Genomic DNA, 15224 nt, shown 5'->3' with positions numbered 1-15224 from the left:
AAAGAAACCACATATAATATTCAGCTCCAATTTTTGATGCATCAAGACTCAGTAAGAAGTAAAAGATCGAAAATAAAGTAACCATGCAGTTGTTGTAAGAATTCAATATTATAGAAATAAGAAATTGTTTAAAACCAACAATTTTTTTCCTGAAAATTGATGGCAAAGAGAAGTCATAAGTTACATAATTCAACCATATAGCAGAATCTAGCACATAATGCCTTAAAGCTCACAAAAGGAACCACTGAGAGGATATGTGAGGAATATTGTTGAATGCTATGAAACATAATAATTGCCGCCATTGATTCACACAATGTTAAAGAGTCAGATAAAAGGTTCTACTAAAAGATAGATAATAACTCTGGGTCCCAAAAATTCAGAATGAAGGAGGGGGATGGGAAAAGAGGATGGAAATAAATAAAATAAGAAATGAGATGAACCATGAGAAGAACCTTACGTCCTCGAGAAACTCAAAACCCAAAAACCCTACTTTTCCTCCAAGGAAATTGTCCTTCCTGAAATCTTCTATACTTGGTACTTCATAACCTCTAGGAAGAACTCCAAGCAAGTAGGCAGTTAGAAAATGACCAGCTTCATGCTGCACAAACATATCACAAGTAGTTTGAACGACTGCAAGGACAAAAGGGATTTCATGGTACATTATTAGAAAATGCCAACAGGAAACTGATATTTGTCGTATGAATTACAAAAGGAGGATAAAACATATTGTAAAAATGTATTAAAGGGATTGTTCCTACGCCTTCCCAAAAAATTTTATCTTGTGAAAGAAATTTTATTTACACTTGACCAACTGATTGTATGTCTTCTACTTTTCTTTGGCTTTTCCTAAGGTGCACACAGTCTCTTAATTTCTAAAATAAAATATTAACAACAAAATGAAATAAATTTTGTGAACACCGGATCAAACTGAGAGGGGGGTGAATCAGCTACCCTTTTTCTTGTTTTCTGAAACAACACGTTTGCTTACAGTCCCACCTCGCACCACCAGAATGTGGCCAAGTCTACCAAGACTGTAAACCCACTTTGCAAAACAGGGATTAGTCTTCAAAAACAAACAGCAGGCAACGAGACAAGATATACGTGGTTCACCTCACAGTATGTGAAGGCTACGTCCACGGAGCAATACCCCTCGGGATTTCGTATATGCCCAATACTCAACTCAAATATAATAAGCCGCCCCTACGGCCAAGATACCCCTTACCCTGCTTCAACCTCTCACCTCAGTGAGGGCAAGGACCTCAATCCCAATACAATAATGGCCTCAGCCTTACAATCAATCAACCCAATAAACAAATTCAATCACAAACCCAACCCAAAACAGAGAAGTAATGGTTTATGATCACGTTTACCTCCTCAAAGGCAAACCTCCAACTCCAAACGAATGTTGTGAGATCTTCAATAGAACGAATCAAGCACTCGAATCCATTGCCAACACCGAATCGAGGTTTTCAGATGACTTCCTTCGCTCCTCTACTCTCAAACCACGCCAGAATGGTCGAAGACGACTTCTCCACAATTTCCTTCTTCTCTAGGGCTCAAAAAGTGCATTTTCGGTCATACTAAGCGAATATATATACTTTCCAATAAATACCCTCTGGACCGATAATAAGAAAACACCCTGCTGACCAACAGAATACTATACCCACAACCATTTGCTGATGACCACCACTGCCAAACCTTGTTGCCAACAATACCAACACTGCCACGAGGACTAACAAATTTATATGCTACAAAAATATAGGTCATATGCATAACGCATATACTTCATACACAAATATGAATTTTAAATATACAAGCACATTATTCAAAAATACATAGAACAAAAATTCATGTAGGAGTTGGGTTTTAGGTTAGGGAAGCAAGTAAGAAAGGAAGGAGATGTTGGAGAGGGAAGAAGAAGAAGGAGATAAGAAGGAGAAGAGTGTCTTTCGGTGGAATGAGATGTGTGTGAGAGTTATTTCTCCACACCTATATTACTTCACTAATAGACTTGAGAATATTACATACACCTCCCTAGGGAGGTAAAAGACAAGAAAGGTAAAAAATAGAAAAAATACACAATAGGGCAACTAGATATAAGACTAGTTCCCAAACTACCCTTATCACATAGTTCTAACAACTCTAATACTCCTCAAGCTTGAGAATAAATGCCATGCATTCCCAACTTGCACAGGAGAGTACCAAACTGAATAGAGGTAAGAGCCTTGGTGAAGATATCCGCCAGTTGGTCACCAGTCTTCACAAAAGGAGTACAAATGCAGCCAGAGTCTATCTTTTCCTTGATAAAGTGTCTATCCACTTCAATGTGCTTGGTCCTGTCATGTTGCACTGGATTGTGGGCAATACTGATGGCTGGCTTGTTATCACAGTAGAGTCTCATAGGGCCTTCAATGTCAAATCCCAGTTCCTGAACAAGCTTTTTGCAACCATATGAGTTCACACACTCCGTGAGCCATAGCTCTAAATTCTGTCTCTGCACTGGATCTGGCTACAACATGTTGTTTTTCGCTTCTCCATGTAACCAAATTACCTCCCACAAAGGTACAATAGCCTGAGGTAGATCTTCTGTCTGTAATGGATCCAGCCCAATTGGCATCAGTGAAGCCTTCCACTCTTAAGTGATTGTGCCTTGCATACAACAGTCCTTTCCCTGGAAAAGACTTCAAATATCTAAGAATGTGATACACAGCGTCCAAGTGGCCACTCTTGGGGGCATGCATGAATTGGCTCACCACTCCCACAGCATAAGAGATACCAGGGCGTGTCATAGAGAGGTAAATAAGCTTCCCCACTAGCCTTTGGTACTTTCCCACATCAACAAGAGAAGGACCACAATCTTCTCCTAGTTTGTGATTCTGCTCAATAGGAGAATTTGCTGGTTTGCAACCTAACATCCCTGTCTCTATCAGCAAATCAAGAACAAACTTCCATTGACATATGTTGATTCCTCTCTTGGTCCTTGATACTTCAATGCCTAAGAAATACTTCAAGGGACCCAGATCTTTGATTTCAAACTGTTGAGCCAAGTTGATTTTCAATTTATCTATATCAGCAAATCAAGAACAAACTTCCATTGACATATGTTGATTCCTCCCTTGGTCCTTGATACTTCAATGCCTAAGAAATACTTCAAGGGACCCAAATCTTTGATTTCAAACTGTTGAGCCAAGTTGATTTTCAATTTATCTATCTCAGCCATATCATCTCCAGTGACTACAATATCATCAACATATACAATGAGGGCTGTGATGGTACCATTGCCCCGCTTGGTAAAGAGAGTGTGGTCAGCTTGACTCTGGGAATAACCATTCTTCAGAATAGCCTGTCTGAAGCGCTCAAACCATGCCTTTGGTGACTGTTTGAGTCCATATAGCGCCTTCTTAAGGAGACACACTTTCCCTTCAGCTGAAAGTATTTTGAAGCTTGGTGGGATTTGCATGTACACTTCCTCTTCCAAGTCACCATGAAGAAAGACATTCTTCACATCTAATTGATATAATGGCCAATCTTTAGTGGTAGCCAATGATAAAAGAACTCTTATAGGGTTGTGCTTAACCACAGGAGCAAATGTCTCCTGATAGTCAATCCCATAGACTTGACTGTACCCCTTGGCCACCAACCTTGTTTTATATCTTTAACAGTACCATCAGATTTATACTTGATTGTGTAGACCCATCTGTATCCAATTGGGACACGTCCCTCGGGAAGATCCACTAATTGCCAAGTACCATTCTTTTCAAGAGCCATCATCTTCTTAGACATAGCTTGTCTCCACTTTGGGTCAGACATAGCATCAGTAACATTCCTGGGAATAGAAGCAGTAGAGAGAGCAGCAATAAAGGCAAGACCTGTAGGAGAAAGAGCATCATAGGAAACAAACTAGGCTATAGGATTAGTACAAGCTCTTTTCCCTTTTCTAACAGCAATAGGAAGATCTAAATCAGATGGAGGAGAAGGGATGTCACCTGATTGAGGAGAATGAATCTCAGGATATGGATCTGGATCCAAAGAGGACTCTTGGCAGGTCTTCTTTCCTTTATTATGCAAGCCTTCACCTCTTGTGTATTTAATGTGGTAATCCTTCTCCTTACCAGAACCACTTTCAATTGGTACCAATTCTGTATTCACATCCACATCCACAGTCCTATGCTTTCCAATGTCAAGCATAAAGGGAGAGATAGGTAGAGGATAATGAAGGAAATCAGCAGCCTGTTCACTTCCACAATTCTCCCCCTGAAGAGGATGCTGAGAAGGTGCAAAGAAAGGGACAGACTCAAGGAAGGTGACATCTTTGGAGATTAAGCAACTGCGAGAAGAGGGGTGATAGCACTTGTAACTTTTGGTAGTAGAAGAGTACCCAAGAAAGAGACACTTGAGAGCTTTGGGATCAAGTTTAGTACGATGTGATTTGTTAACATGCACATAGCAAACACAGCCAAAGACTTTAGGAGGGAGAGAGAAAGCAGAAACCTGTGGAGATAAGATTTCTAAGGGAGATTTGAAATCAAGAAGTTTGGTAGGCATGCGATTAACGAGAAAGGAAACAGTGAGAAGAATTGCAGACCAGAAGGTCTTGGGAACATGCATGCCAAATAAGAGACTATGGGTGACCTCCAATAAATGATGATTTTTCCTCTCAATAACCCCATTTTGTTGGGGTGTGTCAACACACGCGAGCTGATGGATAATGTCATTATTAGTAAAGAAGGCTTTGAGGCCACTAAACATGTATTCTCCTCCTTTATCAGACCGAACAATTTTGATACGAGTATCAAACTAAGTAAGAATAATCTGATAAAAATTCTGAAATGCATCACAAACATTACTTTTATGTTTCATAAGAACAGTCCAAGTAGCACGAGAAAAGACACAAAATAACAATAGCCAAATAAAGAGGAAGTAGGGGAAGGTCCCCAAACATCAGTATGCACAATTTGGAAAGGAGTAGCAGTTCTACTACCATGATATGGATATGAGGAACCACAATGTTTGGCAAACATACATGGTTCACATTGAAAAACATGAGAAGAAGCAATAGAAGAAAATAAGTGAGGCAATTGTTTCCTCATTACAACAAAAGATGGATGGCCAAGACAACGATGCCATAACATAATAGACTCCACAAAACTACTATCATTACGACCACACACATAGGACTAAGCTGTGGGCAAACAAGGGTAAAAAAGGTAAAGGCCTTACTCCTCACGTCTACTAACAATCCTCTTCGTCACCAAATCCTGAAAAAAATAGTGAGAAGGATAAAAGGTGACACAACAGTTTAGAGGTTTAGTCAAATGACTCACAGATAAAAGATTAAAAGTAAGGTTATGGACATGAAGAACAGAAGTAAGAGAAATATATGATGTAACAGGAATACTGCCCTCACCAAAGATGGAGGAAAGGGAACCATTGGCTACCCTAACCTTATCCTTACCAGAACAAATGGTATAGGAATCATAATAATAGGACTTACCAGTCATGTGGTCAGTGGCCCCAGAGTCAATGACCCAAGACTGGGATGCAGTAGAAGCTGAGGTGGAGACTTGTAGAGATGAGGATGAAGAGGAGCTGGCCACGGTCGGCGTAGAAGATGTGCTCAGCTGTGACATGACTTGGCGAACCACTGCATCCACCAAAGTGGAGTCATCATGAGAAGCATTTGCCTCAGTCATTACTGAGTGAGCTCGAGCTCCCCCTTTATAGCCACCACGAGTACCAGGAGGGTGGCCATTATGTCCAGATCTCCCACAATGGTCACATTTAAACCTGTCTCTACCAACTCCACTGGCACCAACTGCTCTACTGCTCTATCGTCCTCACGGTTAGGCCCTTAGCCTATCGGCCTCTACCACCACCACGGATGTCTCGAAAAGAACTTGAATTGAGAGTCGACCTCTCAAGGGGTGAGGTTGGTGTTGGTTCCATAGTAACATGCCGAGTCTCCTCACTCTGTAAGTAGCTACAGACCTCACTAAGAGATGGTAGGGGGGACCGGCCTAAAATCTGGAGCCTGATTGGCTCATAGTCAGGGTTCAAACCACTAAATAAGGTGAAGACAAGCTCCTTTTCAAGAGTCTGAAACACCTTTGCTTCATCCTATGGGTTGGTCAAGTGAAGATCCCTGTAGTGGTCATACTCCTCCAAAAGACTAAGGAAAACATTGTAGTATTCAGAAATGGTCTTGTCACCCAGCCTCATTGAGTTAATTTTTTGGTGAAGCTGTTAGACCTTGGCACACCCACTCTATCAAAGGTTTGGGAGACACTGTCTCAGATTGTCTTGGCAGTTTCTTTTCTTATAAACCTTCTCCCAATCTCAGGCTTCATGGAGAAGATTAACCATGTCATGACTGTAGAATTTTCGGTCTCCCATTTCTCATAGGTAGGTGAACCAGGTTCTGGGCTTTGATAGCACCTGTAATGTACCCTAGTTTCCCTTTGCTCCTAAGGGAAAGCCTCACAGAGTGTGACCAGTCCAAGTAATTAGTGCCATCAAGCTTCACAAAGGAAATCTGTAGATGTGTGCTCTCATAAACCAACTAAGGAGCTGTTGGAAGAGGTTGTGAATCAGCCGAACCAAGTCCAGATGTGTCTGAATCAGCCATATTGTAAGGGAAACAGCACTTGACCATAAAGAAGAAAACCAAAGACAAGTGGGAGTACACACTCAACCCAAAAAACAGATTTCAGCAGAGAAGAAATAAGCACAACCTTGATAACACTTCACTCTAATACTCTCCAATGACTAACACATTCACTTTCAACAAGTTCACAGACTTCACAAAATCTGTCCACAAGCATTTCTCAACCAAGGAAGTAGCATATGGCAGTCCAAAAACAAGAAAGACAGAAACAGAGCATTCTCGGCTTTACCTGGGCAGCAAATGGAATCCCACGAATAGGAGTTATGCTCATAGAGCTCCTTCAATCAGCAAGAAGGGACATAGGGGTAATTATAAGGACTCTTGGGCGATTCTAGTAGTCCAGTCCAATACCCAAATACATGCCGGGAGAAGGAGATCAAGAACCTGCAACTTGAAGCTGGCGGAAATCCTGGCAGCAGCTGGGTGAGCTCCAAATCTTCAAAAGAGCTTCAGCATAGCTTCACTAGTACTTTCAATCTTCTAAATAGGTTATAGAGGAGACCTTTTTCATATTCTTTTAACAAATCTTTACATAGGAATCTCCTCCTTAAAACCCTTGAACCCTTGATGCCCTAGGATTTCAAAGAGAAGGAAAGAATAGGAACCAAGAACTGAACACGACTCTCAAACCTGGTTATGCTCTGATACCAAGTTGGGTTTTAGGTTAGGGAAGCAAGTGAAAAAGGCAGGAGATGTTGGAGAGGGAAGAAGAAGAAGAAGGAGACAAGAAGGAGAAGAAGAGTGTATTTCGGTGGATTGAGATGTGTGTGAGAGTTATTTCTCCACACCTATATTACTTCATTAATAGACTTGAGAATATTACATACACCTCCCTAGGGAGGTAAAAGATAAGAAATGTAAAAAATAGAAAAATACACAATAGGACAACTAGATATAAGACTAATTCCCGAACTACCCTTATCACATAAGTTCTAACAACTCTAACAGTAAGTTCTAACAACTCAAACAGAAGAAGGAGACAAGAAGGAGAAGAAGAGTGTATTTCGGTGGAATGAAATGTGTGTGAGAGTTATTTCTCCACACCTATATTACTTCATTAATAAACTTGAGGATATTACATACACCTCCCTAGGGAGGTAAAAGATAAAAAAATACACAATAGGGCAACTAGATATAAGACTAGTTCCCGAACTACCCTTATCACATCAATTCTAACAACTCTAACAGTAGGTTGTGTGGGTTCAAAACCCTTTAACATCTTCAAGGGACTGTTAACAAAAAGGAGCTTAAAAGGGTTTCACAACCTAAATTTATCAGGCATTATAACCTCTTTTTTTTTAGTAAATTACACTAACCTCCCCTAACCTTTCTGACAAATACGCAAACCTCTCATGCTTTTCTAACAATTACCCAAACCTCCCCTACTTTAAAAACTTCGTATCACTCAACCCCAGTCTGTTAGTGTTTTAAGATTAGGTAACGGCTTAATTGAAAATCGATTTTTTATTAACCATACAACACTTGATGGGGTTAACGTTACCTGTTTGCCCCTTCAGAAGTTGCCTTTTTGCCATTAATGAAATGCTAACTCAATCCAATCGTCTCTGCTATCTACGATGTCTCAAAAAAACCATAACCTGCAAATCCGATCAATCTCCCAACAATCTCACAAGGGCCAGTTCTCTAGAATGGGGAAGGTAACGGCGTAGATGTGAAAGCTCGATTTCTAAGGGTTTTCTTTCTAGCAATGATAGAGTGGTTGCGATTCAGGGCAGATTGCCATAGCACTAGGATCTAGTGTGAGAAGAAACAGAACAATTAGAAATCTAGAATGTTACCTAGGTTTTCTCTTCCACTCAAACAGAAAAACTAGATATAATTCGATGATGGGAAGAGAAATTGGAAAGAAAAAAAGGGGGGACAAAATCTGAGTAACTAACCTGATCAATTAGTTCTTTGTATTCACAAATCCCAAACCAGGAGGAAATTAATTCTAACAACATTCTGTTGTATCAAGAAGAAAGCCATCTAAAGCAATATGCTTCAAATCAATAATTGTTACGAAGAAACCAAATCCAAACGTCCCATTTGTGTATTGCCAAACCCTTCCCTCCACATGACGAGGGTTCGCAGAAGATCCAGTTAAATCCCATCGGAATTGGCAAGGGATGGAGAAATGAGTTTGCAAGCCACGGTCCTTGCAAGGAATCACAGCGACGATAGCCCACATTACGAACAGAAGCACCGAGTTCATGATGTAGACGGGAACTGTGTAAGCCCACCAGTGGCGACAATCTCATTGCCGCAAGAAGGGGCCAAATTGTTTCCAATCGCCTGAAGCTGCCTACCGGCAGACCATGTGCGAACTTCACCCTTGAAATCTTTAGAACCTCTTCCTAGATCAGATCTTCATCAATGTATATGAGGTAACTGAGATCACTGAACTAGAGAAAGGAGAACTAGGTCTTCACAAAAGTTGAATCTCAGACTCTTGCAAAAAAATAAGGATGAAATGGGTTTTATTTTGACCATTGTCAAAAAACCAAGCTTCAAACATGGACTCAAAGTAGATTGTAAAATCAACAAAGAGAAAGAGGAAGAAAGAAGAGAGGAGAAGAGAAGAGAAGAGAAGAGAAACAAGAGTGCTGCAAAGTGGGAGTCGCAGTCTCAGCCACGACTGCCCCAATCCATTCATCTTTATAAGTTTACCCAATAGGGTAAACAGTGCCAACACCGAAAAGACAAAAACACCCCTCAAGGGGGAATCGTGAATTAGCGCTAAATACTAATTCACGATTCCCTCCTCCCTTACACATATCGACTTCTAACACTCCCCCTCAAGCTGGAGCATAGATGTTAATCATGCCCAGCTTGTTACAAATATAATCTACTCTTGCACTCCCCAAAGACTTTGTAAACAAGTCAGCAAGTTACTCCCCCGTTCGAACATGACGAGGAGAAATAACCCCTTGTTGCAGCTTCTCACGAACAAAATGACAATCGATCTCAATATGTTTTGTTCTCTCATGAAACACAGGATTCTCAGAAATATGAATAGCAGCCTGATTGTCACACCATAGCAACATAGGAGAATCGTCACCAAACCCAAGTTCAGTCATCAATTGTTTAACCCAAATTAACTCACAAGTCCCGTGTGCCATAGCCCGATATTCCGACTCTGCACTGGATCGGGCTACAACAGTTTGTTTCTTGCTCTACCACGACACAAGGTTCCCTCCAACAAACACACAATAACCTGAAGTAGACCTTCGATCAACTGGAGACCCTGCTCAATCAGCATCGGAAAATCCAGCAATCCTCCCATGACCATGTTCAGAATATAGGAGACCTCGTCCCGGTTCCTTTTTGATATAGCGTAAAACTCTTATAACTGCATCCCAATGAGACGTCCGAGGGGCAGACATAAATTGACTAAGCACACTGACAGGAAAGGAAATGTCAGGTCTAGTCACAGTCAAATAGTTGAGTTTCCCCACAAGCCTCCGATACTTCTCAGGGTCATCAAGAATATCACCATCATCTGACATAAGTTTCACGCTAGAATCCATAGGTGTGTCCAAAGGTTTAGAACCCAACAATCCTGTCTCTGACAACAAGTCAAGAACATATTTTCGCTGAGACAGCGAAATCCCTTTCTGTGATTGAGCAACCTCAATACCCAAAAAATATTTCAGTCGTCCCAAGTCTTTAGTCTGAAACTGCTGTCCCAAATGTATCTTCAAACTCTCAATACCTGAAGAATCATCTCCTGTGATAACAATATCATCCACATAAACTACCAAAAAGATCCTCCCTACATCAGAAACCCGACAAAACACTAAGTGATCACTCTCAGACCGTTTCAGCCCAAACTCCAATACAACATCAGTAAAACAACCAAACCATGCCTGTGGCGACTGTTTTAGCCCATACAACGATTTCTTTAGCCTGCACACCTTCCCAGACTCCCCCTGAGCAACAAACCCAGGAGGTTGCCCCATGTACACCTCCTCATGGAGATCACCATGCAAAAATGCATTTTTCACGTCTAACTGAAATAAAGGCCAATGATGTGTAGCAGCCAAAGAAATCAAAATGCAAACAGATGTAAGCTTTGCAACATGAGAAAAAGCATCCAGGTAATCGACCCCATATACCTGGGCATACCCTTTCGCAACAAGATGGGCCTTCAAACGAGCTACAGACCCATCAGAGTTAACCTTCACCACAAATATCCACCTACAGCCAATGGTAGACTTCCCAGGAGGTAACGAAACAAGTTCCCATGTCTGATTTTCCTCCAACGTAGAGAATTCCTCAGTCATAGCAGCCTTCCACCCAGGATTAGACAAGGCTTCGGTAACAGACTTAGGAATAGGATGACGGTCAACAGTAGATAAACAAGCAACAAAAGTAGAAGACAAACCAGAATAGGATACGAAATTAGAGATAGGATGCTCGGTACAACTCCGAACACCCTTACGATGCGCAATAGGTAAATCCAAATCAGAAATAACAGGAATAGTGGAAGAAGAGGAAGTACCTATTGGTGGATCCGAAGGCAAAGAAGACTAGGTAGAAGCATTGAACCTGCTGGTGTAGTGATCAAAAGGAGCAATCCGGGGTGTCGCTGCCTCGACAGATGAGCGACGGTGAAACACAACAAGTGGGTTCGTAGGAGGTGGCGTAGAAGGCAACTGAACCTGCAAAGGAGAAGACTCAACAACATATATGGCAGATCATCATCTAAGGCTGAATTAGGCACCGAAGACTCAACAAAGGGAGTGGACTCAAAGAAAGAAACATCAGCTGTAACAAAGTATTTATTTAAATCAAAAGAATAACAGAGATACCCCTTTTGAGTTTTAGAGTACCCAACAAAAAGACATTTAAGGGCTCTAGGATCCAACTTAGAGCGATGAGGACGATGATCCCGAATAAAACAAACACTCCCAAAAACAAGTGGTGGTAACACAAACAAAGGATTAGAAGGAAACAACAAAGAATATGGAATACCACCACCTAAAACCAAAGAAGGCATACGGTTAATGAGATAACATGCAGTAAGAACAGCATCAGCCCAAAAAATGTTAGCCACTTTCATCTCAAACAGAAGAGATCGAGTGACTTCCATCAAATGTCATTAACGTGAATTGTTTTTAGAAGAAGAACTCAATCGATGTAAACCTTCATATAAGAGCACAATCGATCCTTGGAAGCGTGAATCAGTCTCTATCGATCCTGCTCTGATACCATGTAAAATCAACAAGAGAGGAGAAGAGAAGAGAAGAGAAACAAGAGTGCTGCAAAGTGGGAGTCGCAGTCTCAACCACGACTGCCCCAATCTATTCATCTTTATAAGTTTACCCAATAGGGTAAACAGTGCCAACACCGAAAAGACAAAAACACCCCTCAAGGGGTAATCGTGAATTAGCGCTAAATACTAATTCACAATTCCCTCCTCCCTTACACATATTGACTTCTAACATAGATGAAGCGTTGCCGGTGAAATTGCAGGTCGCCAGATTCTTTATCAGTGGCCGGTGATGGATTCAGAGTAGATGAAGCATGCCGGTGAAGTTGCCGGTACCGTCATCTTCTTCGTCACTCCCTCCCCTCCCCTCTCCCTCGGTTGGAATAGTATTGGTGTTGAGAGAAAATCCAAGTTTTGGTCCTTTATATGTGTGGAATTCTGTGAATACTGGCTTGATCAATGTGATCATAGCCCAGCCTTTATTTATAATATTGAAATCATATGACAAAAATATAACTAAGCAATGTGGGACTAAAACCCACATACAAGAATACCCCCATGGATAGATTTACCCTTGGACCCATATTACAACACTCCCCCTCAAGTTGGTGCATACATATCAAACATGCCCAACTTGCTAATAGTAGGAAAGAACAATTTTGTACTGATTCCTTTGGTAAGGATATCAGTCAACTATTCACTAGACTGAATAAATGGAATACAAATAATTCCTTGTTCCAGCTTCTCTTTGATGAAGTGCCTGTCAATCTCAACATGTTTGGTCCGATCATGTTGGACCGGGTTGTGAGCAATGTTGATTGCTGACTTCCTGTCACAGTAGAGTTGTATAGGAAGATCAGCACTCATCCCCAAATCTTAAAGAAGCCCCTTGAGCCAAAGAAGCTCACAAATACCCTGTGCCATAGCTCGGAATTCAGCTTCAGCACTAGATCGAGCCACAACAGCTTGTTTTTTACTTCTCCAAGTATTTAGGTTACCTCCAACAAATGTGCAATATCTAGTTGTGGACTTCCTATCATCAGGACTGCCAGCCCAATCTGCATCAGTGTACACTTCTATCCGGAGATGGCCGTGTGGAGAGAACAATACTCCTTTCCCCGGAGCTGACTTGAGGTAACAGAGAATTCTGTATGCTGCTTCCAAGTAAGAAGAGTGAGGATCATGCATGTATTAGCTAACAAGGCTTACAACAAATGTGATGTCTGGCCGGGTATGTGAGAGGTAAATCAATCGACCCACTAACCTCTGATAGCTACCTTTGTCCATTGGCTCACCTTCCTTACTCTTCAAATGTGTGTTGGGCTCCAGAGGGGTATCTGCTGGTTTACACCCAAACATCCCTGTTTCTTTCAATAAATCCAAGGTATATTTCCTTTGAGAGAGAGATATGCCCTTAGCTGAATAGGCAACCTCAATCCCTAGAAAGTACCTCAATTTGCCCAAATCCTTGACTTCAAACTCCGTGCCCAAATAAGCTTTCAGCTTCTGAATCTCATATGCATCACTGCCAGTAATTACTATGTCATCAACATAGACAATCAAAAGGGTAACTTGCTGTCCCACTTTCTTAACAAACAATGTGTGGTCTGCATTACTCTGCTTATACCCATATGCGATCATAGCCTTGTGAAATCGACCAAACCAAGCCCTTGGGGACTGCTTCAAACCATACAGGGCCTTCTTTAACTTGCACACTTTCCCCCGAGTCTCTGAAGAGGTAAAACCCGGGGGTACCTCCATGTAGACATCTTCTTCCAAGTCTCCATGTAGGAAGGCATTCTTCACATCGAGTTGATGAAGTTCTCATCCTTGATTTACAGCACAAGAAATGATGACCCGCACAGTATTCATCTTCGCTACAGGAGCAAAAGTCTCTTAATAATCGATTCCTTGGGTTTGAGTGAACCCTTTGGCGATCAATCTCTCATTGTATCTCTCCACAGAACCATCAGCCTTGTGCTTCACAACAAAGACCCATTTACAACCAACAGGCCTCTTACCATGTGGAGAACTTACCAAATCCCAGGTCTGATTTTTTGCAAGGGTAAGCATTTCTTCATTCATTGCCTCCTTCCATTTTGGTTCAGCTATTGCTTCCTGCCAAGTGTTAGGTATAGAGACAGAAGACAAAGAGGATATGAAAGCATGAAAGGCAGGAGTTAGAGAGTTGTAGGACACAAAGTTTGAGATAGGATGCTGAGTGCAACTTCTTTTTTGTTTGCGAACAGCAATGGGTAAATCAAGACTAGGATCAAGAGGGGGCTTACCCGAAGTATGACTAGGAGCAAGATTTGGAGCAGGAACAAATGCCGATTGGGTAGGTGGTGCAGCAGTGGTGGTTTCTTTCTCTTTGTACCGAGGACCATCTGTAGGAAAATCAGTTCCCCGAGTGTATTTCTGTTTCACAAGTCTCTCCCCCTGCACCTGTTGCTCAATCTGTCCCACTTCTTGTTCTTGACTTGTAACTCCATCCTCTACTTCAATAGAAACATCTTCAATGGTTGGTATCTCAACATCTAAAGGAGCAATCAGCGGGACCTCCTCATTACTTTGAGTCTCCCCTTGCAGAGGTACCGGCGGTGGAAAGTAAGCCTCCGACTCCCGAAAGACAACATCCATGGTGACCAACACCTTTCTGGTAGGAGGATGGTAGCATTTATAGGCCTTCTAAGTTGGTGAATAACCAAGAAAAATGCACCGTAATCCTCAGGGGTCAAGCTTACCATGGACGTGGTGATTTCGTGCAAACACTCTTGGGGGTACCACAAAGGTGGATTTGCCAACCAACATATCCAAGGGACAGCGGCCACCTAAGACACGAGATGGAAGTCGATTGATGAGGTAAGTAGCTGTACGCACGGCATCACCCCAGAAACGAGGTGGGACAGACATGGTGAACATAAGGGAACGAGCTACCTCCAGTAGATGTCTGTTCTTGCGTTCTGCCACTCCATTTTGAGCAGGAGTGTCAACACAAGAAGTCTGGTGTATGATCCCATGGCTGTCCAAATAGGAACGGAAAGCACCATCCATATATTCCTTGCCATTATCTGAGCGAAGAATCTTCACCTTGGCATCAAACTGCGTCTGGACCATTTTGTGGAATAACTCAATAACATAAACAATTGAACACATCACTCTTGCTATGCATCAAATATACCTAAGTCGTCCGGCTAAAATAATCGATAAATGTGACAAACCATTGAAACCCAGAGGTAGAAACACAACGGGCAGGGCCCCAAACATCAGAATGAATTAAACCAAAAGGACTCAAACTTCTGTTATCTGAAATAGGAAAAATACTCCGAGTTTGCTTTGCCAAAG

The 15224-nt window shown here is 41.7% G+C and overlaps 1 protein-coding gene and 1 long non-coding RNA gene across 4 annotated transcripts in view; one reads left to right on the top strand and one right to left on the bottom strand.

The window, feature by feature from the left end:
• The window catches only part of LOC122657502, a 57079-nt gene that overhangs the window by 25545 nt on the left and 16310 nt on the right, over window positions 1-15224 (bottom strand). For 2 of the 3 annotated variants that reach the window (XM_043852218.1, XM_043852219.1), the window contains one exon: window positions 458-598. The exons of the other annotated variant lie outside the window; for it this stretch is intronic. In XM_043852218.1, the coding sequence (XP_043708153.1) occupies window positions 458-598 (141 nt within the window). The remainder of the gene's footprint in view (window positions 1-457; window positions 599-15224) is intronic. 3 annotated transcript variants of the gene reach the window in all.
• LOC122657504 lies at window positions 5688-8706 on the top strand. Its single transcript, XR_006332316.1, has 3 exons — window positions 5688-5699; window positions 6047-6051; window positions 8578-8706. It is a non-coding gene; the product is annotated as an uncharacterized LOC122657504 (long non-coding RNA).

This window comes from Telopea speciosissima, chromosome 4 (genome assembly GCF_018873765.1).
Source record: "Telopea speciosissima isolate NSW1024214 ecotype Mountain lineage chromosome 4, Tspe_v1, whole genome shotgun sequence".
Classification (NCBI taxonomy): domain Eukaryota; kingdom Viridiplantae; phylum Streptophyta; class Magnoliopsida; order Proteales; family Proteaceae; genus Telopea; species Telopea speciosissima.
The sequence above is the reverse complement of the archived record's forward strand: the minus strand, read 5'-3'. Positions and strand labels throughout refer to the sequence as shown.